Below are 24838 nucleotides of genomic sequence, written 5' to 3' on the forward strand. Positions count from 1 at the left end.
ACGCCAAGGATGCACTTCATGGCACACAAGACTGAACTAAACAAAGCTTGGCTTATTGAAAATGGGGCAGGGCATCAATGAAAGTACGGTCCCACTGCCAGTATATACAATATAGTGAAAAAGTATTCACCCCTCACCCATTTTTGTTTACACATCGGTCTCAGTTTCTAGGCCGGGCTCTGCTCCTTACTCCTACGGCTGACGTCCTTTTCTGTGCTCCATGTCGGGCTTTACATGTTACCCAGTGAACCTCAATGACATCATCATCTAAGGCCTTTTAAAGTCCACTTAGACACACTTGAGGTGTCCTAATATTCAGACAGTGTAGTGTTGTTTTCATTTGTCGTGTGGCTTGGACTAGCCACCGTTCAGTTCCTTTGGCTGCATCTTCACTACAAACTGCTAAAGGTTAACACATCGTTTGCTATAGGCATTACAAAGTGTTGTTAAAATGTGTTCTCATTATGCTGCAAACTGCTGTGGATTCTACAATTTGCTTATGCTGATTCCGTTGGTTAAACCATCATTTGCTGTAAGCATTACAAACTATAATTAGTAACTGATAACATTATGTTACAATCTTCTACGAGGAACTTGCATCTACTGCTTCTCAGACCTCGTAATTTACCCAACGTTTGCTATAGAATTAAGGACTTTTATTTTGAGACCACAGTTGCATACTACGGTATTATTTACAACCTACATCTAAGTTCAGCTTGAAACCTGCTGTTTTTCTCTTCATCTGCTCACCTATGTTTATCGGCACTAATGGTTCTGTGGTGTACTGCTTTGTTTATTTGCAGTTCAGCATAGCCTGTTTTCCGGGGCCTCGCTGCTCCATGGGCCTTCCAACCTGCTGTGACAACACTCTTGGTCCATGTGTCCACCATGACCAGCAGCTTTGTGAATAAGGGCCTCGCTGTTCCATGGGCCTTCCAACCTGCTGTGACAACGCTCTTGGTCCATGTGTCCACCATGACCAGCAGCTTTGTGAATAAGGGCCTCGCTGTTCCATGGGTCTTCCAGTCTGTTGCGACAACGCTCTTGGTCCGTGTGTTCACCATGACCAGCAGCTTTGTGAATAAGGGCCTGCTGTTCCATGGGTCTTCCAACCTGCTGTGACAACGCTCTTGGTCCGTGTGTTCACCATGACCAGCAGCTTTGTGAATAAGGGCCTGCTGTTCCATGGGTCTTCCAACCTGCTGTGACAACGCTCTTGGTCCGTGTGTTCACCATGACCAGCAGCTTTGTGAATAAGGGCCTCGCTGTTCCATGGGTCTTCCAGTCTGCTGTGACAATGCTCTTGGTCCTTGTGCTCACCATGACCTGCAGCTTTGTGACTCCACCTCAGAAGCTGAGCCCTAATATTTTGATCATTACTCTTCTGCAAGAACCAAACAGCATTTGAGCTTTGAGTAACAAAGTGATGGGTGGAAAAATCCTTCTGGATATATTCTATAGCAGATTGAATAGTTCCATCCAGACCTTGAGAAGCAAAGCAACCCCACACCATCACACTACCATCATTGTGTTTAATTATTGATATGATGTTCTAATGAAATAATACAGTGTTAGCTTTACTCCAGATGTAATGGGACACATGTCTTATTGTCTTGTTGACTCAACAGTTCAAAGAATATAATCCAAAAAGTCTTGGGGATCATCTCAAAGTTGTTGTTTTTTTTTGAAAATTCAAGGTGAGTCTATGTTCATTTTTAGTCATCAGTGGTTTGCACCTTCCAAATCTCCAATGGATAACATTTTTGCCCTAAATTGACCTTATTGAGGAATTGTGTATATTTAGATGTTTGTCTGCGCTCTCTCATGATCTCCTATATTAGTCGCTGATTTGCTCTCGGTAAAATTTTGGAAGGCCAGTATGGGAAAGTTCATCAAAGTACCAAAGTTTCACCAATTGTTGATATTGGCTCTCACTGTAATTCGCTGTAGTCCCAGGACCTTACCAATAGCTTTAAAACTTTTCCCAGATTGGTAGATTTTCAATAGCTCTCTTTGGCACTGGTATGGCAAACTATCAAGACAATGGCATCATATGCGGCCTAATGAGATTTTCTTCTTGTTTCAAAATGCCAGGTAAATTTAGATTCAATATGTCTGGCAGTAATCATGGCTAGTGAAATTAAACCCAATTGTCAATGTGGTTAATTGGTTAATTTGTGGTAATTAACTTTTTTTTTCACATAGGGCCAGGTTGAGCTAAACAGGAGCTTTGAGAAAGAAGCAAATATCAAACTATATATATTGCAGGATCTCACGCTTGAATACATGTAGCACACTGTTTTATATCAAAACAGCATGTAGTTATCATAAACTTTACAGCTGCAAAAGGAAAACATTGTTCCTTGAACACCAATGGATAACAAACAGTCCTCTTCTTCAGGTAGAATGAAACAACATGAAAGTTGCAGCTTCACCAATCTCGGTATGCCCAGCAGCAGTTCACACTTGTATTAAACGTGTTCACCAAACAAACATCTCTCTGTTTGCCTGTAGCACACCTCTCTTTGTAGAGCAGACTAACCAGTGGCTCTACCTTTCTCCAGTCTTAACACACTCCCCTCTGCTGAACTAACCCAGCTGCTGTTAACAGGCCCGAAAACCCCAGACTAGATCCTAGGATCGACTTTTCTCAGCAAGGATCCTTTATGAACAATGCCACCTAATAAAAAGTGTACAAGGGGGCAGTCTATTGCAGCCCAATCCAAAAAGAAAAGGCCCCCATATAATCTGATTTTCAGTTAGGAAATTGAAGAATTATTCATCCTGGCCTGATGGCCGACAATAAGATTATATACTTAAAAGAATGGAAATTAGTAGGGTTGATCGAATAGCTTCGAATAAATGCTTATAAGAATAGCTATAGCACTTACCAAATAGCTGTATTGGTAACTTGGATACCTGGAGTGCTCCCGATAATCAGCTGTTTTGTGCCACAGCTGCATGTGTCACAACAAACAGGCTCTCCATGCATGTGCTGTTACTGTCACACAGCCGTGACACATAAAGCTGTGGCCCCGTACAGCTGATTATCGGGAGCGCTCCAGATATCTAGGTTACCGATGCGGCCATTCAGTAAGCCCTATAGCTATTCGGATAAGCACTTATCCAAAGTTATTTGATCAACCCTAGAAATGAAGTGTGCATAAATGTAATGTCAGTAGTGTTGGTCTAAATCAGTTTGCAGGACCTGGTCCATTGGCCATGTCATTAATCTGTGGCCGCTGAACAACAACCTCCTCCTACCTGCTGGCATCTGCGGCTCTTCATCTGATTAGCCAGCCTGGACCGCCATCGCTTATGTCTCACACATTACAGTATCCATTCTCACCAACTGTGTCACTCAAGTGGGGTCCCACAAACAGTGAGTTCAGGCAACCAGGAATACCACTCCTTGGGCACATCTTCAACTCAAGCTGCCAAGCTACTCTGTCTATAGTTTCGACTCTGGGGGTCAGTCTACTAACCTGATGAGTATATAAGCCACCAGGCGTAAACTATGAATATTCCAGTCATTGGGCATTAGAGTATGTGCCCCACATCAGTAGGACAGGCCAAACCCGCTGATGAGAACAGATACTACACTTGATGTTAGGCAAAAGGTAAGAGGGGGCGCCATTCAGGAAATCCCACTTAATGACATATACATTGCAGGTTTTGGTATATTGACAAGGGCTGTCTTGAAAAATCAACTTTTAAAACTATAAAGCCAATTTTGACCTAAAGATAGCCCTAGATAAGGAGCAACCAAAAGTATTCTACATGTATTATTATATATTTATCGCATACCTGTGGCTTCTTTCTGCCAATTGGTGGAAGAGGTTGGGTCGTTGGGAATGAATAGGGGTGTCTACAATCAGTCCAATCAACAAAGCCACCATCATTGTCTTTCTTTGGTACTTCTCGATGGCTCAGCGGTCTTGCTCTTTTTAGCCGGAACTCCATTTCATCCGGATATTGTCTATACGGTGAATTGAACACTCCGGCGATCTTAATGGAAACATAAAAGCCCTTAAAAATCAGAACTATCACAATTCATCAATGTTAATATGATGAAGATTTTCAAAAGAATTTTTGTGAACATGAAATATATAATATTGATCAAAGGATCGTGCTTAGTTAAAGCTTATTGACAGATAAAAAGTAAAACATTTTCAAAACAGCATAAGATGCGAATTGCCTCTTCGGAGAGGAAGAGGACTTGAACTCTATAGCGCCACCTGTTGGAAGCAGAGATCCTGCCAGTCATTATCGACCCATTAACGAGTCTTGCAATGTGACTTCGGATAAAAGCCAAATCAGAATCTCAATTTGAAAACACGGTGTTTCAGGCTACTGGCCCTCATTAGTGCAAAGGTGGCACTACAGAGTTCAAGTCTCTTCTTCTCTGAAGAGGCAATTTACATGTTACATTTCCCAGAAGAGCATTGCACAGTGAATAAGCCCCCTTATCTTGGCATGTCAGAGCCGGTATGTCAATCTCCACAGGGAGAAACGTTACCCCTTAGAGCTCAAACTAGCATAACAAATTTTAAAAAAGTCATAATCCAGGAACTGAACATAAATGTGCCAGACCCTAACCTGAGATTAGGCAACCTAACGCTGAACCTTCCATATTCAGGGCCAATCACAACATACACAGCATACTGTATATACCAGTGATGGCAAACCATTTAGAGACCGAGTGCCAAAACTGCAACCCAAAACCCACTCATTTATCGAAAGTGCCAGCACGGCAATTTAACCTGAATACTGAGGTTTTCGTTTAGGAAAAAACAACTCATGCTGAGGGCAGGCACAAACAGGAGCTACCAGACTGCAGATACAAAGGAATATGCTGGCATCCTGGCTTATGCCCTTCATCCTGCTAAATGACCTTCATCCTGGTATATGTTACCCCATCCTTGTATATGCTCCCCCAATCCACATACATGCCCCCATAAAGGCATATGCTCCCCCATCCTGGTACATGCTCCCCAAATCCTAGTATATGCTCCCCCATCCTGGTACATGCTGTTCATCCTGGTATATGTTACCTCTATCTAGGTATATGCTCCTTCATCCTTGTATATGCTCCCCCACCATGGTATATGCCCCCCATCCTTGTATATGCTCCCCCAATCCATGTATATGCCCCCAACCTGGTAAATGCCCTTCATCCTGGTATATGCTCCCCCATCCTGGTATATACCCTTCATCCTGGTATATGCCCGTCATCCATATATATGCAATCCTCCTGGTATATGCCTTTATCCTGGTATATGCACGCCCATCCTGGTATATACTCCCCTATCCTTGTATATGCTCCCATATGTCCATGAGATGTCACAGCTCACCTCCTCCTCCTCCTGTACAATGACTGATAACACCTCTATATACAGTCGATAACACAGGATCCACCATTCACAATAGGTGATGTCACAGCTCACCTCCTCTTCCTGTACAATGACTGATAACACCTCTATATACAGTAGATAACACAGGATCCACCAATCACAATAGGTGATGTCACAGCTCACCTCCTCCTCCTGTACAATGACTGATAACACCTCTATATACAGCAGATAACACAGGATCCACCATTCACAATAGGTGATATCACAGCTCACCCACTCCTCCTGTACAATGACTGATAACACCTCTATATACAATAGATAACACAGGATCCACCATTCACAATAGGTGATGTCACAGCTCACCTCCTCCTCCTGTACAATGACTGATAACACCTCTATATACAGTAGATAACACGGGATCCATCATTCACAATAGGTGATGTCACAGCTCACCTCCTCCTCCTGTACAATGACTGATAACTCCTCTATATACAGCAAATAACACAGGATCCACCATTCACAATAAGTGATGTTACAGCTCACCTCCTCCTCCTCCTGTGCAATGACTGATAACTCCTCTATATACAGTAGATAACACAGGATCCACCATTCACAATAGATGATGTCACAGCTCACCTCCTTCTCCTGTACAATGACTGATAACACATCTATATACAGTAGATAACAGAGGATCCACCATTCACAATAGGTGATGTCACAGCTCACCTCCTCCTCCTGTACAATGACTGATAACACCTCTATATACAGTAGATAACAGAGGATCCACCATTCACAATAGGTGATGTCACAGCTCACCTCCTCCTCCTGTACAATGACTGATAACACCTCTATATACAGTAGATAACACAAGATCCACCATTCACAATAGATGATATCACAGCTCACCTCCTCCTCCTCCTGTACAATGACTGATGACACCTCTATATACAGTAGGTAACACAGGATCCACCATTCACATTAGGTGATGTCACAGCTCACCTCCTCCTCCTGTACAATGACTGATATCACCTCTATATACAGCAGATAACACAGGATCCACCATTCACATTAGGTGATGTCACAGCTCACCTCCTCCTCCTGTATAATCACCGACAACAGCTCTATATACAGCAGGCAACACAGGATCCACCATTCGCAATATGTGATGTCCCAGCTCACCTCCTCCCCCTTCCATCACAATGAGTTTTCTCTAAATTAAATCACTACAGATGATGCTTATATACAAATGACTGGGTCTAAGTTAGTCTACTGCAGCGAATCTCCATGCCATCAACAGGAAGTAAGAGTCTTAAATTAAGTTAGTCTGAAAATGACAATTTTTTTTAACACAGTAAAATTAAAAATAAAAATTAGAAAAAAAAAAAAAAAAATCAAATTTTTATTCTAAAATAAATGTAACATATGAACCTGACCGTTTTCACATGACACTTTCCATTTAAGTGGGTCTGAGCTGTTTTTAGAAGAAATATTTTCCCTATTAAAATTGATTTATTCCAAAATTGTGAAAGAAAAAAGGATTTACCGGTAAATTAAATACATATTATTTTTTATTGTATTTTATAAATTCCCCAAATTTGCACTTACTACATTAATATTTGCAATTTTTTTTTTTTTTTTGGAAAGTACTCGTTGAACTTCCCTGCATCTGTCATCTCTATTATTTCCCTTTGACAGTAATCCTGTGGGATCGCGGTATATTTTTCAGGCCCGACACATCCTTCTTCTTTTAAAACAACTTATGAGGCCTGCTAGTGAGATGGGCTGTCTGGGACTTCATTTTCTCCTGCAATTTTCTGAAGTGACAAACACTATGGGGAAATCTTGGCTAACTGTTAAAAAACCTCCAGCCCAGTTATTGGGCCGCGTACTGTCATGCTAACCTCCAGCTCAATAAGTAGCGGGAACTCTCAGGAGGGAACCCCTGCTAATAGCTTCTCGCTGACCTTCCTGCAGCGGGGCCTGCTGTTGACTGCTGGCCCTACAGTGAATATGGTAAATGAGCTGTGAAAGCACTGCTTTCTTTAAAGGCCATGATTCTGACATGTCAGAAAATGAGCTACACATTAGATATATATATATATTTCCGTCTTTTTCCCGAATCCCTTTCCTCTACATTTTCCATCACGGAAAGCCATGCATGACCAGCGGTATTAATTGCGCCAGGTCGAGCGTACTGGTAAACGTATCATTTGTTACCCACTCGTCCTTAGCCATACATTAATATTTTCAATAACTTTACATTTCGGGCCATCTATCTTATTTGTCTTTTCCTCACGCCATTTTTTTTTTTTTTAATAATTAAGCACATGAATAAAGAAATAAGACATAAAAGGAATGATGATCCCTCAGACAGCAATGCTGAGAATGCTAGAAAACTTCTCTTTTTTTTTATTCATTTATCAATTGGTGTTAATTTCAGGCAAAGATTGATTTGTTCTAAAAGATTACCTGTCGTTAAAAAAATAAAAAAATCTTCGCCTCCTAAGGCAGCTATAGATATATACAAAGCAATATTCAAAGGGTTGCAGGCAGAAACATTATTTTATTTTGGAAATTTTGGATATTTTTCTTTCAATTTTCTGGTTGCTCCCTCCCCTCTCACAGCAGAGTGGTTTACATACAGTCTTACTAAAAGAGACTGTAGCTTCACAGCCTCCTACCCCCCCCTTCCTTTCCTCTACTCTATGTCTTCACTTTGTTTTTAGTGAGGAGGTGGAGCCGCATATTCATCACTGTAATGAGCAATACCACGTGACCGCTCACACAGGACGGGCTTCCGGCACTGAGAGGAGGCATCGCGGGAGCTGGGTGAGTATTTCAATGCAAGCGGCCGGGCGCACGGGGGGTGGGAGCCGGGAGGTGACCCCAAACTTTATTTTTAACAAAAAAAAATTAAAAAACCTTGATTTTTCATTCCTTCTCTCCAGCAAACGCTGCTGGGGAGAAGGATTGAATGCCGGCTTCAGCACCAAAAGCTGGGGACAGCGCTTAACTGTAGCGCTGTTTCTCCTGCGGCGGTACGTGCACATGGAGGAGAGTGCACACTGTTCTCCGTGTGCACGTGTGCGGGACGCTTTGCGGACCGTGCTGCCGGAGAAACGTGGACATGTCTCCGTGTTTTGCACACGGACACACGGTCCGCGAAAAATCACTGACATCTGCAGAGACACATTGATTTTAATGTGTCTACGTGTGTCAGTGTCTCCGGTACATGAGGATTTTGTCACCACACGTACCGGAGCCACTGACGTGTGAACCAGGCCTTAGGTAGGTCGTCAATGTCTGATCAGTGGGTGTGCGACACCCAGCACCCCCCTGGAAGTGCTCAATTACAGAGCAGCTCTGACTACTCTTAGTAGCCGTGGCCAGTTACTGCACATCTGCCTCCTATTCATTCGAATATAGGGTGAATGTGTGGCACCCGGCCGTGGCCACTATTAGAAGACAGAGTAGCTCCGTAACTGACACTTTCGGCAATGAGAATAAATGATCAGTGGTGTTGTCGGGTGTTGCACCCCCAATGATGAGACATTGATGACCTATCCTAAGGATAGGTCATCAATGTTAAAGTAGTGGACAACCTCTTTAAGCTCATAGCGTAGATCCTAGCCTAATGCGTCATATAGACACTGATTGTCCCTCGTAGTTCCAACATTTTCATGGTGATCTGGTCATAGACCATTTTCTGTAAAATAGGCATTTAGTACCCTGTTTTTTTCCTCATTGCAGACCTCGGATTCACTCTTGGATTTAAGTTGCCCTTATCCTGCACCCTCTGGGTCTTTCCCGTGGTCTTGTAGTGCAAATTCCTGTGTATTCCTTGGTTTCACTTCTGGTTACTTTTCCTCTGGTTTGATAAACTGTGCTTTGTTTCTTTAACATTGACCTTCATACCCAATTTTGCTTCAGAATTCGTTCCAGCGTACCGGCAGCTAATGGATGACTATTCCGGGGTGCACAGTCTGGGAATCAAAGTGGGAAACTTCTAAGGTGAAGAAGATTCCTTACACTGTGGATCTAAGATCATCCAATGCCAAAGCCATTGTGGTGCAAGGATCTACCTCTCCGGAGAGACTCGTAACTCCCTTCTAGCACATAACTTTGTAAATGTAACGGCTTAGCCGAACATGATTTTCTTACGGTGGCATCTTATTTTTCGGATATAATTTACTTCTTCTTGGCAGCCTCACTGATAGATAGCATAAAAGATTTCTTCCATTTATCCAACAGTTTAAAGTGCAACTAGGTAGAGTGATCACCATAAAAGTAAAGGCATGAAGGAGAGCCATGAATGAAATATTTGTGAGGCCGGGGACTGCTGAATCAACACTGACCATTGCACTTCATCATAATTATCAGGGCATAGCACTGCCAAGGGATTTATAAAAATCCCACTCAGCAAATAATTGCCCTGCTGGTAGACGATAGTCAGAGTGTTAACAAAGTGTCAGGGTCCAGCGTTTAGTGCCGTATTCAGTATTCAATTACTCTTGCTGAGAACTATAGGGAAACGTGATCATTTCTCAGCCTCCGCGCTTATAATTGTGCCGGAACGCTGTTAACGTGAAGATAAACTGCCGGGATGTTTTCTTTTGGCAGAAAACGAGCATCTACAATACGTCTGAGATCCACCCAAAAGATTTAGCTAATGTCTTGGCAAAAAAACCCATGGAGTTGCCTTACGTCCAATATGTCTACGGTGATGTAACTTTCCTGACTTCTTTTCCCGCTTTTCTTGGATAATCAAACACAACCAATTATGGGAGGAGATTTACATGTCCTAGTGAAAGCCAGAGTACTAATTTAGAAGGCTCGTCCAGTTTGGGAAACCCACTTTTACTATATGTAAAACAACATTGACAAATTAGGCGATCATTTTTTTTTTTTATTTAAATGCATTTATTTTGGCCTAAAAGACATTTTTGCAGATGGGTTTCATTAAACATTTTGCACCGTTTGGCTGTACCAGTCTTTTTGTTTTGTCTGAAAAACCACCAGTTAGCATTTTCTAAGGCTATGTGCACACAGTCCAAAATCCGACTCAAAAGCGCCCCGAAAAATGAACATAATGCACAACAATGTCAAAACGACATTACTGCGCACCTGTGCAGTCTTGTGCCACTTCTTTTAATATCTTAAGGAATCGGAAACCCAGAGTGGTTTAAAGAAGCATCATGTTCATTCTTTGGGTGGCATCTGTTAGGAAGTGGCCAAATTTTTAGACCTGAAAGTATAGAGTAAAATATGCTTGTGGCTGAGCTGCCTCAAGGATGATGGTAAGACCACCGGTGAAGTAGCTGTAGGAAAATGACAGCTGCCACCAATGTTTTTTCTGAAATGGCTTTGCTCGGTAAGGTTTGGTGGCTGCACTGGCATCTAAAAGACTGTGTGTGCATATAGCTTTGCAGGGAGTTTGTAACTCTTCGTATGTCTTTTTCTGGGCTCCTCGCGGCTTGTTTAAGACTACAACATTCAGCCAAATTTTGATTACCGGTAGGTCTGCGGTCTTAGAAACTCTCCTATATGAATGAGTTCACTGATGGATCCTCAGATAACTCATTCTGCAGCCAGCAACAGAGAAGATTTTTGTTTAGCACAAATTTCACGCATTTACGTAAAAAAAATAAAATAAAACCTGCAATGGTGTCCCTTAGAACAGACGTTCTATTGAATTGAATAGCAAGTGTGGAATATTTGATTTTGCCTGTGGTTGTGCTGTAAGGAAACTGAACACTTATAGCCAAGTTTCCCTACAAGTTACGGCTGACTGTTAGGGTACTGTCACACAGTACCATTTTGATCGCTACGACGGCACGATCCGTGACGTCGCAGCGATCGTATGATTATCGCTCCAGCGTCGTAGACTGCGGTCACACGTTGCAATCACGGCGCTGGAGCGATGCCGAAGTCCCCGGGTAACCAGGGTAAACATCGGGTAACTAAGCGCAGGGCCGTGCTTAGTAACCCGATGTTTACCGTGGTTACCAGCGTAAACGTAAAAAAAACAAACAGTACATACTTACATTCCGGTGTCTGTCCCCGGCGTTCTGCTTCTCTCCACTGTGTAAGCGCCACAGCCGGAAAGCAGAGTGGTGACGTCACCGCTGTGCTTTCCGGCTGGCAGACGCTCACACAGTGGAGAGAAGCTGAGACGCTGGAGGACAGACACCGGAATGTAAGTATGTACTGTTTGTTTTTTTACGTTTACGCTGGTAACCACGGTAAACATCGGGTTACTAAGCGCGGCCCTGCGCTTAGTTACCCGATGTTTACCCTGGTTACAAGCGAACACATCGCTGGATCGCTGTCACACACAACGATCCAGCGATGTCAGCGGGTGATCAAGCGACGAAAGAAAGTTCCACACGATCTGCTACGACGTACGATTCTCAGCAGGATCCCTGATCGCTGCTGCGTGTCAGACACTGCGATATCGTAACGATATCGCTAGAACGTCACGAATCGTACCGTCGTAGCGATCAAAATGGTACTGTGTGACAGTACCCTTAGAGGAGACAACCATTGTGACCCTCACCAATCACAAAAACGGGGCTATGCAGAACCCCATCCGATTGAAGCGTCAGTCTCGCATCCATGGCACCACTACATTCATTGTCTGTGGGACCCAACAAGATACCATGCATGCGTATCCACCGCTCCGTTCTGATGGAACATTTCAGCGCCTTGTTCTTGGGAAGAGTTGGAGTCTCAGCAGTCAGGCCCACACTGATCCACACTCTGTCACCTAGTCTTTGGATAAGAACTTTAAATGTTGGGTACATCTCTTAAAGAGAATTCCGATGGGGTCATACCTGGAGAGGATCTCCTGACGTCCACCCCTGATGGGAGGCTGCAGAATGTCACACCGTATACATATACAGTAGGATAAATAACTAATAGGCTCCAATTGTAAAATAAAAACCCTGCACAAACATTGTACTTTTGTTTTCCTGTAAACCTTTGTATTATAGTACTACGATGTTCCATATTACAAAAATTAGCCAATTTCCTGGATACGAAGAAGAATTACAGCGTCCTATTCTAAGCTCTCCAGAAAGCTATGGACAAACTGGAGTTTCTATATGGAAAGGAGACAGACCAAGGGTGAAGTGATCTGGGTTCCTGGACTCTTGGGCATTTCTCTAATGCCAAAGGGTCAGTCTGACCTGGGCTGCTACCCAACCTACATTTGGGAACATATATTTACAGGCTTATTGCCTGCTGTGCCTTTCCAGACAGGTTCCACGCACAGAAAAGAGTAAAATGCGGCTTAGGTATCCTTTTTCCATAACTCGAAAGTTTCAGTTTGAGACCCCAATAGATGACTGTTGGCCAAACGATGTTCTGGCTGTTGGCTATCTCTCCCGACTTCTCCATACACAACAGCACTCATTGCGCCAACAACTGACAGACAGCTCTGGCAGTGGCTTAACTGCCTGACAACAAAATGTTCAACAGTGCAAAATTGCACATGTTGGATGCGTATAAGGAAGCCCCCATGCACATTAGAATATCAGCCAACGTTTGACAATCCAAAAATCGGACATGTCGTATCCTTATAAGGATGCCCCCATACACATTAGTCTGTCAGCCAACGTTTGATAATCCAAAATGAGACAAGTCAGATCCTTATCAGGAGATCCCCATATGCATTAGACTATCAGCCAACGCTCGACAATACAAAATCAGACACGTCACATCCTTACCGAGAATCTCTCATACACATTAGACTAAGTTAAGCCCACCAATGTCGGCAGGTTCGACCGACGATAGTCTAATATCTATGCGGGCCTTAAACCTGCCAGTTCTGGCTGGCTGCACCAAATCATTTTACAAATGGCAAGTGCAGCAGAAAATTGACAATAGTTGCTTATTTTTGGGCAAGTATGGCTTACACAACAATATGTGCCTTATGCCAGAAAACTTGCACCTTGCGCTTCATAAATGTCCAACATTGAGTTTCCTATTTGCCAGTACAAATGGGCATCAGCACCAGGAGAAATGATCTAGCACAGGTCAGGAGACTTCCAGAGACCTTCTTACAGGGTATCGACAACATCCTTATTCTGAGCCCAGCAAGCTGACACATAGAAAAGTGTAATTTATTGATGTGGAACACAAGTTACAAACACACCAGTAGCATTGCCCCGTTCTGGACATGAGGGAAATTGTAGCTCTTGCCTCTCTCCCTCATAACATCCTCAGTCTGTCTTCTGCTGGCTTTCCACCAAAAAACAATCTTTTATTATTGCCAATGTGATTTATGTCTCGCAGCCCTCAGCCAACAGCAACGCTGAAATGCTGAAGAGCCGAGAAGTGTTAAAGTTTAAGTACAGCTTAAAGGAGCCGCACCCCTCTTATAAGAAGGATCGGATTAGCTTTATTGTATACCGAGAATCCTGGTGGCAGGAAGTATAATGTCACCCACAAAAACACAGGCTTCAGATATAGGAACAGAACCTATAGTAATATGGAGGGGAGTTGCCTAATTAGCAACTTCACAATATACTCATCAGAAGTATGGGTCAATCTTTCCCTTCCCTAGGAGGGATCTATGGCTGCGCTGGCTGCAGATGACCCAAAGATTCCAGGTAGCGGCAGGAAGGCAAAAGACAGGAATGGCGGTCAGATGGAGCAAGGGCTAAGGCAGGCAAAGTTTGGTCATGAGCAGAGAAAGGACAGAAGTCAGGACAGGTAGCAGACAAGTGGAAGACATCAAGAATGCAATCTGGGTTGTAACCCCATGGGGCAGCAAAAAACACATGGCATCATGCAGAAAAGCCTAATGCACCATATTGTTCACGCCCAGAGTGATGTGAGGGGGCTCTGCTGAAGGTTGAGGAACCTCCTTGGTCATGGGGTGCATTCTTCTCCAACACGCTCAGATAGTATATATAAAATCTTATAAAATCTTCCGATTTGTGGAAGGATGCACCCCATGAAGAAGCATTCCAGAGCAACCCCTTTTATAGTTCAAGCTGCAATGGTGAATGTCTTCCTTTACATCACATATGTCAAATTCTGTCCTGCAGGGTTAGTATATTTAGCCCGCAATGCCAGGCAGGTCCCCCTCCCGACATCGTACTTTCACCCGGAATTACACTTTCAACTATATTGACATCCTAGATGCTGATACTGTTGAAAGCAATGATGGAGGAAGGAGCGTCAGCTGATGCTCCCTCTCCTATCATTCCCCCTCTGTGTCTGACATCTCAGAGCAGTGGGCAGAATGATATCATTACAATGCGCCCGCTGTACCAAGATGTGCAGATCATCTGAAGACACCATGAAGAGATCGGAGCAGCATGGGAACAGGCAGAGGTATTTTTTTTTAATGTGGAGCCTTCTATAATGTATGGAGCACTATATGGGACCATTATACTGTATGGATGACTATGTGAGGTCATTATACTGTATGGAGTACTATGTGAGGCCATTATCCTGTATGGAGCACAATGTGGGGCCATTATACTGTATGGAGCACTATGTGGGGCCCATTATACTTTATGGAGCACTATGTGGGGTCTATTATACTGTATGGCGCACTATGTGGGGTCTATTATACTGTATGGAGCACAATGCATTATACTGTATGGTGCACTATGAGGGGTCATAATACTGTATGGAGCATTATATGGGGTCCATTATACTGTATGGAGGACTATGTGAGGCCATTACACTGTATGGAGGACTATGTGAGGCCATTATACTGTATGGAGGACTATGTGAGGTCATTATACTGTATGGAGCACTATGTGAGGCCATTATACTGTATGGAGCACAATGTGGGGCCATTATACTGTATGGAGCACTATGTGGGGCCCATTATACTTTATGGAGCACTATGTGGGGTCTATTATACTGTATGGCGCGCTATGTGGGGTCCTCTATACTGTATGGAGCACAATGCATTATACTGTGTGGTGCACTATGAGGGGTCATTATACTGTATGGAGCATTATATGGGGTCCATTATACTGTATGAAGGACTATGTGAGACCATTATACTGTATTGAGGACTATGTGAGGCCATTATACTGTATGGAGCACTATGTGGGGCTATTATACTGTATGGAGCACTATGTGAGGCCATTATACTGTATGGAGGACTTATGTGAGGCCATTATACTGTATGGAGCACTATGTAGGGTCAGTATACTGTATGGAGAACTATGTGGGACACATTATACTGTATGAAACACTGTGTGAAGTCATTATACTGTATGGAGCACTATATAGGCCATTATACTATATGGAGCACTATGTGGGGCCATTATACTGTATGGAGCACTATGTGGGGCCATTATACTGTATGGAGCACTATGCAGTGCTACTATATGATGCTCCTGCATTATATTCACTGTGGGGGTATCTTACTGTCTTTGGGGACACTTTTGCTGGCATCATACTTTATTATGTGTGTTATTAATTTTTTTAACCTTTGTTATTACATATTTAAATTAGGCCTTTTGGCCATATACTTTTTACTGCTGTTATATAACAGTTTCCAATATTTTATTCTAAGATTTATTAATTAAAATATACTTTGTTCATGGGACATCACCTTTAAGTTTGTTTCCATAGGAAAAAGTTAATTGTTATATTTGACGATAAGGAAAAACTTCCTCAACTGTAGACATTTTTTTAACAAATATCAAGGTTGGCCGGCGACTTTGTCCGAGATTTTAATTTTGTCTCTCTGTGTATACGAGTTTGACATCTCTGTTTTACATGAAGGTAAAGTTTGACCTGAAAAGAGCCGTGAAGAAAGTATTGTGCTTATCTGTCAGTGCAATAGATGAGGGGTGAGTGCTGCTCCGGAGGTCCTCTCTGTTAGGGCTGAATCTATATCGGGAAGCTTCAGAGAACACTGTGTCCTGTATTCTAGTTTCATATCTGGCTCGCTCCCAATATATCCAGCTCTGGCACCGACACTCGCACCTCCCTGTATACTGCTTACTATGTAATACACTAAATATACCACAATCTCTGAGCAAAAACTGCGCAGAGGACAGAAGTGACGAAACAAGAGGAATCTACTGTAGGGATGGAAAGAGTGGGAAAGTCAAAAAGGAACACATACATCAATTGTATGTAAAGCATGTCCCATCAGAGTAAAGTCACCTTGTTGTGGCTGGTGGGCTCACTCGAATTGGCCAATTTGTGCCCCAAAAACCTTCATTTTATAAAAGCAGTAATGTAATTCACATTTCATATATTCATATATTAATTGTTTGCTCATATCTGAAGTATCTTTTGGTTTGTACATATTGCAATCACAGCACCTTGCACCTGTTCACACTTGCTTCATATTGTTAGGATGTGTTGGTTAGTTTTTATTTCACTATGGTATATATTTGGAGGTAGTGACTGTCTCCTTAAGGTACCTTCACACGAAACGACTCTACAACGAGAACGACAACGATCTGATCGCTGCAGCGTCGCTGTTTACATCGCTGTAGAGATGTCAAACACAGCAGCTCCAGAACGACGCAGGAGCGATCCTGTGACGTAGCGGTGACGCACTTATCGTTCTCACAGGTCGTTAGCTCCATGTTTAACATTGCTGGCATCGTTGCTTTTGCTGTCAAACACGACGATACACGCCGATCTGACGACCAAATAAAGTTCTGGACTTCTAGCTCCGACCAGCGATATCACAGCAGGATCCAGATCGCTGCTGCGTGTCAAACACAACAAGATCGCTATCCAGGACGCTGCAACGTCACGGATCGTTGTCGTTCTCGTTGTAAAGTCGTTTCGTGTGAAGGTACCTTTAGTGTTGGCTGAAATTCTCCCACCAGTACAGAGATGTTTTTAATTAGCATTGGCTCATATCTGCCCTTTACTTTTGTAGGCTACTGGACCAGTAGAGATATGTCTGGTAGATGTGGTTAGGGTCCTACCAGAGATACAGTGGTTACGGAAAGTATTCAGACCCCTTTAAATTTTTCACTTTTTGTTTCATTGCAGCCATTTGGTAAATTCAAAAAAGTTCTATTTTTTTTCTCATCAATGTACACTCTGCACCCCATTATTGACTGAAAAAAACAGAAATGTAGTAATTTTTGCAAATTTATTAAAAAAGAAAAACTGAAATATCACATGGTCGTAAGTAGGGTTGAGCGACTTTCATTTTTTTAAGATCGAGTCGGGTTTTGTGAAACCCGACTTAGTCCAGAGTCGAGTCGAGTGAAGTCGGCCGATTATCGCTAAAAGTCGGGGATCGACCGAAACACGAAACCCAATGCAAGTCAATGGGGAAGCATAGCCGGCAGTGAGTGGAGGCCAGGAAAACACCTACAGTGCCCATTTTAATGCCAAAAACATCCATTCTTGTTTTCTGAAGCTTGTCAATCTAAATTAACTTTATAATAATAGTTGGGCACTGGAAATTGGGGGTGATTTGGCAAAAGTTGTGGGGGGTAGGGCTGGTTCAAGGTTTTAGTGGGCACAGGAAACATGGACTACGTCACGGCGGTGGAGCAGTGAGAGGTAAGTATGTCAAGTTTGCAAGTGCTGTGATCCTAAGCAAGCAGGGGGGCCCACTCGTTGGCATTGGCACTGGCACAGGGCCCCTCAAAGTACAGCGGTGCGTTTGCACGGCGGGGGCGCCTCCCACCAGCAGCGACACTTTTGCGTACTCTGAGGGGCCATGTGCCAGTGACGTCGCCAACGAGTATGCCCCCCCACCTGATGAAGGAACCTGCACTTTCATCTGCACCTTCCTCTTTGTCCCTGTGTAAGGTGGTATAACATGCGGGAAGGGGAACCTGACTTTCAGCAGGGTCAGATTCTGGCTGTGTAGAGTGCAAGGGGAATGTAGTGGTCTAGGTCAATGTACCAGCAGACTCATGTAGCAGTGGCTGGGCAGTGGGCAGGATGAGGAGGAAACAGATATAGGGCCAAAGAATAAAGTAGGCTAAATGCAGTTCAAAATTGGTAACAGGACTAAACAGGCGGCATTGCTTTGTTGAGTGGAGTAGCAAACCCAGGAGCAGCAGACACTGTTTTAAGGGCCCAAACACACTAATAGGCCAAATGCAGTTTAATATCTGATACTATAGGCCGAAAGCCATAAGGTTGAAGCTCAGCTTTTTTTAGTTGAGGACAAACACCAGGGAGGAGCAAACAGAGCTATTAGGCCCCATCCAGCAATTTAAAAAAAAAAAAAAAAGAGCCAGAAGGTGGAAACTCAGCTTTGTTCAGTGGAGGACAACACCAGGCAGGGGCAGACACCGTTAGTAGGCCCTAACCACCAATTTTTAAAAACACAGCACTTAATGAGAGCAAGAAGGTTGAAGCTCAGCTGTATTCAGTTGAGGGCAACACCAGGGAGGGGCAGACACCGTTAGTAGGCCCTAACCACCATTTTGTTTTTTAAAAAACACTTAATGAGAGCCAGAAGGTTGAAGCTCAGCTTTATTCAGTTGAGGGCAACACCAGGGAGGGGCAGACACCGTTAGTAGGCCCTAACCACCATTTTGTTTTTTAAAAAACACTTAATGAGAGCCAGAAGGTTGAAGCTCAGCTTTATTCAGTTGAGGGCAACACCAGGGAGGGGCAGACACCGTTAGTAGGCCGTAACCAAAGTTGAAGGCCAAATGCAGTTTAATATCTGATACTATAGGCCGAAAGCCAGAAGGTTGAAGCACAGCTTTATTCAGTTGAGGGCAACACCAGGGAGGGGCAGACACCGTTAGTAGGCCCTAACCACCATTTTGTTTTTTAAAAAACACTTAATGAGAGCTAGAAGGTTGAAGCTCAGCTTTATTCAGTTGAGGGCAACACCAGGGAGGGGCAGACACCGTTAGTAGGCCCTAACCACCATTTTGTTTTTTAAAAAACACTTAATGAGAGCCAGAAGGTTGAAGCTCAGCTTTATTCAGTTGAGGGCAACACCAGGGAGGGGCAGACACCGTTAGTAGGCCGTAACCAAAGTTGAAGGCCAAATGCAGTTTAATATCTGATACTATAGGCCGAAAGCCAGAAGGTTGAAGCACAGCTTTATTCAGTTGAGGGCAACACCAGGGAGGGGCAGACACCGTTAGTAGGCCCTAACCACCAATTTTTAAAAACACAGCACTAAATGAGAGCCAGAAGGTTGAAGCTCAGCTTTATTCAGTTGAGGGCAACACCAGGGAGGGGCAGACACCGTTAGTAGGCCGTAACCAAAGTTGAAGGCCAAATGCAGTTTAATATCTGATACTATAGGCCAAAAGCCACAAGGTTGAAGCACAGCTTTATTCAGTTGAGGGCAACACCAGGGAGGGGCAGACACCGTTAGTAGGCCGTAACCAAAGTTGAAGGCCAAATGCAGTTTAATATCTGATACTATAGGCCGAAAGCCACAAGGTTGAAGCACAGCTTTATTCAGTTGAGGGCAACACCAGGGAGGGGCAGACACCGTTAGTAGGCCGTAACCAAAGTTGAAGGCCAAATGCAGTTTAATATCTGATACTATAGGCCGAAAGCCAGAAGGTTGAAGCACAGCTTTATTCAGTTGAGGGCAACACCAGGGAGGGGCAGACACCGTTAGTAGGCCCTAACCACCAATTTTTAAAAACACAGCACTTAATGAGAGCCAGAAGGTTGAAGCTCAGCTTTATTCAGTTGAGGGCAACACCAGGGAGGGGCAGACACCGTTAGTAGGCCCTAACCACCAATTTTTAAAAACACAGCACTTAATGAGAGCCAGAAGGTTGAAGCTCAGCTGTATTCAGTTGAGGGCAACACCAGGGAGGGGCAGACACCGTTAGTAGGCCGTAACCAAAGTTGAAGGCCAAATGCAGTTTAATATCTGATACTATAGGCCGAAAGCCAGAAGGTTGAAGCACAGCTTTATTCAGTTGAGGGCAACACCAGGGAGGGGCAGACACCGTTAGTAGGCCCTAACCACCAATTTTTAAAAACACAGCACTAAATGAGAGCCAGAAGGTTGAAGCTCAGCTTTATTCAGTTGAGGGCAACACCAGGGAGGGGCAGACACCGTTAGTAGGCCCTAACCACCATTTTGTTTTTTAAAAAACACTTAATGTGAGCCAGAAGGTTGAAGCTCAGCTTTATTCAGTTGAGGGCAACACCAGGGAGGGGCAGACACCGTTAGTAGGCCCTAACCACCATTTTGTTTTTTAAAAAACACTTAATGAGAGCCAGAAGGTTGAAGCTCAGCTTTATTCAGTTGAGGGCAACACCAGGGAGGGGCAGACACCGTTAGTAGGCCGTAACCAAAGTTGAAGGCCAAATGCAGTTTAATATCTGATACTATAGGCCGAAAGCCAGAAGGTTGAAGCACAGGTTTATTCAGTTGAGGGCAACACCAGGGAGGGGCAGACACCGTTAGTAGGCCCTAACCACCATTTTGTTTTTTAAAAAACACTTAATGAGAGCCAGAAGGTTGAAGCTCAGCTTTATTCAGTTGAGGGCAACACCAGGGAGGGGCAGACACCGTTAGTAGGCCCTAACCACCATTTTGTTTTTTAAAAAACACTTAATGAGAGCCAGAAGGTTGAAGCTCAGCTTTATTCAGTTGAGGGCAACACCAGGGAGGGGCAGACACCGTTAGTAGGCCGTAACCAAAGTTGAAGGCCAAATGCAGTTTAATATCTGATACTATAGGCCGAAAGCCAGAAGGTTGAAGCACAGCTTTATTCAGTTGAGGGCAACACCAGGGAGGGGCAGACACCGTTAGTAGGCCCTAACCACCAATTTTTAAAAACACAGCACTAAATGAGAGCCAGAAGGTTGAAGCTCAGCTTTATTCAGTTGAGGGCAACACCAGGGAGGGGCAGACACCGTTAGTAGGCCCTAACCACCATTTTGTTTTTTAAAAAACACTTAATGAGAGCCAGAAGGTTGAAGCTCAGCTTTATTCAGTTGAGGGCAACACCAGGGAGGGGCAGACACCGTTAGTAGGCCCTAACCACCATTTTGTTTTTTAAAAAACACTTAATGAGAGCCAGAAGGTTGAAGCTCAGCTTTATTCAGTTGAGGGCAACACCAGGGAGGGGCAGACACCGTTAGTAGGCCGTAACCAAAGTTGAAGGCCAAATGCAGTTTAATATCTGATACTATAGGCCGAAAGCCAGAAGGTTGAAGCACAGCTTTATTCAGTTGAGGACAACACCAGGGAGGGGCAGACACCGTTAGTAGGCCCTAACCACCATTTTGTTTTTTAAAAAACACTTAATGAGAGCCAGAAGGTTGAAGCTCAGCTTTATTCAGTTGAGGGCAACACCAGGGAGGGGCAGACACCGTTAGTAGGCCCTAACCACCATTTTGTTTTTTAAAAAACACTTAATGAGAGCCAGAAGGTTGAAGCTCAGCTTTATTCAGTTGAGGGCAACACCAGGGAGGGGCAGACACCGTTAGTAGGCCCTAACCACCATTTTGTTTTTTAAAAAACACTTAATGAGAGCCAGAAGGTTGAAGCTCAGCTTTATTCAGTTGAGGGCAACACCAGGGAGGGGCAGACACCGTTAGTAGGCCGTAACCAAAGTTGAAGGCCAAATGCAGTTTAATATCTGATACTATAGGCTGAAAGCCAGAAGGTTGAAGCACAGCTTTATTCAGTTGAGGGCAACACCAGGGAGGGGCAGACACCGTTAGTAGGCCCTAACCACCATTTTGTTTTTTAAAAAACACTTAATGAGAGCCAGAAGGTTGAAGCTCAGCTTTATTCAGTTGAGGGCAACACCAGGGAGGGGCAGACACCGTTAGTAGGCCCTAACCACCATTTTGTTTTTTAAAAAACACTTAATGAGAGCCAGAAGGTTGAAGCTCAGCTTTATTCAGTTGAGGGCAACACCAGGGAGGGGCAGACACCGTTAGTAGGCCGTAACCAAAGTTGAAGGCCAAATGCAGTTTAATATCCGATACTATAGGCCGAAAGCCAGAAGGTTGAAGCACAGCTTTATTCAGTTGAGGGCAACACCAGGGAGGGGCAGACACCGTTAGTAGGCCCTAACCACCATTTTGTTTTTTAAAAAACACTTAATGAGAGCCAGAAGGTTGAAGCTCAGCTTTATTCAGTTGAGGGCAACACCAGGGAGGGGCAGACACCGTTAGAAGGCCCTAACCACCATTTTGTTTTTTAAAAAACACTTAATGAGAGCCAGAAGGTTGAAGCTCAGCTTTATTCAGTTGAGGGCAACACCAGGGAGGGGCAGACACCGTTAGTAGGCCCTAACCACCATTTTGTTTTTTAAAAAACACTTAATGAGAGCCAGAAGGTTGAAGCTCAGCTTTATTCAGTTGAGGGCAACACCAGGGAGGGGCAGACACCGTTAGTAGGCCGTAACCAAAGTTGAAGGCCAAATGCAGTTTAATATCTGATACTATAGGCCGAAAGCCAGAAGGTTGAAGCACAGCTTTATTCAGTTGAGGGCAACACCAGGGAGGGGCAGACACCGTTAGTAGGCCCTAACCACCAATTTTTAAAAACACAGCACTAAATGAGAGCCAGAAGGTTGAAGCTCAGCTTTATTCAGTTGAGGGCAACACCAGGGAGGGGCAGACACCGTTAGTAGGCCCTAACCACCATTTTGTTTTTTAAAAAACACTTAATGAGAGCCAGAAGGTTGAAGCTCAGCTTTATTCAGTTGAGGGCAACACCAGGGAGGGGCAGACACCGTTAGTAGGCCCTAACCACCATTTTGTTTTTTAAAAAACACTTAATGAGAGCCAGAAGGTTGAAGCTCAGCTTTATTCAGTTGAGGGCAACACCAGGGAGGGGCAGACACCGTTAGTAGGCCGTAACCAAAGTTGAAGGCCAAATGCAGTTTAATATCCGATACTATAGGCCGAAAGCCAGAAGGTTGAAGCACAGCTTTATTCAGTTGAGGGCAACACCAGGGAGGGGCAGACACCGTTAGTAGGCCCTAACCACCATTTTGTTTTTTAAAAAACACTTAATGAGAGCCAGAAGGTTGAAGCTCAGCTTTATTCAGTTGAGGGCAACACCAGGGAGGGGCAGACACCGTTAGTAGGCCCTAACCACCATTTTGTTTTTTAAAAAACACTTAATGAGAGCCAGAAGGTTGAAGCTCAGCTTTATTCAGTTGAGGGCAACACCAGGGAGGGGCAGACACCGTTAGTAGGCCGTAACCAAAGTTGAAGGCCAAATGCAGTTTAATATCTGATACTATAGGCCGAAAGCCAGAAGGTTGAAGCACAGCTTTATTCAGTTGAGGGCAACACCAGGGAGGGGCAGACACCGTTAGTAGGCCCTAACCACCATTTTGTTTTTTAAAAAACACTTAATGAGAGCCAGAAGGTTGAAGCTCAGCTTTATTCAGTTGAGGGCAACACCAGGGAGGGGCAGACACCGTTAGTAGGCCGTAACCAAAGTTGAAGGCCAAATGCAGTTTAATATCTGATACTATAGGCCGAAAGCCAGAAGGTTGAAGCACAGCTTTATTCAGTTGAGGGCAACACCAGGGAGGGGCAGACACCATTAGTAGGCCCTAACCACCAATTTTTAAAAACACAGCACTAAATGAGAGCCAGAAGGTTGAAGCTCAGCTTTATTCAGTTGAGGGCAACACCAGGGAGGGGCAGACACCGTTAGTAGGCCGTAACCAAAGTTGAAGGCCAAATGCAGTTTAATATCTGATACTATAGGCCGAAAGCCACAAGGTTGAAGCACAGCTTTATTCAGTTGAGGGCAACACCAGGGAGGGGCAGACACCGTTAGTAGGCCGTAACCAAAGTTGAAGGCCAAATGCAGTTTAATATCTGATACTATAGGCCGAAAGCCAGAAGGTTGAAGCACAGCTTTATTCAGTTGAGGGCAACACCAGGGAGGGGCAGACACCGTTAGTAGGCCCTAACCACCATTTTGTTTTTTAAAAAACACTTAATGAGAGCTAGAAGGTTGAAGCTCAGCTTTATTCAGTTGAGGGCAACACCAGGGAGGGGCAGACACCGTTAGTAGGCCCTAACCACCATTTTGTTTTTTAAAAAACACTTAATGAGAGCCAGAAGGTTGAAGCTCAGCTTTATTCAGTTGAGGGCAACACCAGGGAGGGGCAGACACCGTTAGTAGGCCGTAACCAAAGTTGAAGGCCAAATGCAGTTTAATATCTGATACTATAGGCCGAAAGCCAGAAGGTTGAAGCACAGCTTTATTCAGTTGAGGGCAACACCAGGGAGGGGCAGACACCGTTAGTAGGCCCTAACCACCAATTTTTAAAAACACAGCACTAAATGAGAGCCAGAAGGTTGAAGCTCAGCTTTATTCAGTTGAGGGCAACACCAGGGAGGGGCAGACACCGTTAGTAGGCCGTAACCAAAGTTGAAGGCCAAATGCAGTTTAATATCTGATACTATAGGCCAAAAGCCACAAGGTTGAAGCACAGCTTTATTCAGTTGAGGGCAACACCAGGGAGGGGCAGACACCGTTAGTAGGCCGTAACCAAAGTTGAAGGCCAAATGCAGTTTAATATCTGATACTATAGGCCGAA

General features: G+C 44.0%; 1 protein-coding gene across 1 annotated transcript in view; it reads right to left on the reverse strand.

The window, feature by feature from the left end:
• The window catches only part of SPATA17 (spermatogenesis associated 17), a 273405-nt gene that overhangs the window by 58978 nt on the left and 189589 nt on the right, over nucleotides 1-24838 (reverse strand). Inside the window, exon 7 of the mRNA XM_077282262.1 lies at nucleotides 3808-4008. Within this exon, the coding sequence (XP_077138377.1) occupies nucleotides 3808-4008 (201 nt within the window). The remainder of the gene's footprint in view (nucleotides 1-3807; nucleotides 4009-24838) is intronic.

The sequence above is a fragment of the Ranitomeya variabilis genome, chromosome 2, assembly GCF_051348905.1.
Source record: "Ranitomeya variabilis isolate aRanVar5 chromosome 2, aRanVar5.hap1, whole genome shotgun sequence".
Lineage (NCBI taxonomy): Eukaryota > Metazoa > Chordata > Amphibia > Anura > Dendrobatidae > Ranitomeya > Ranitomeya variabilis.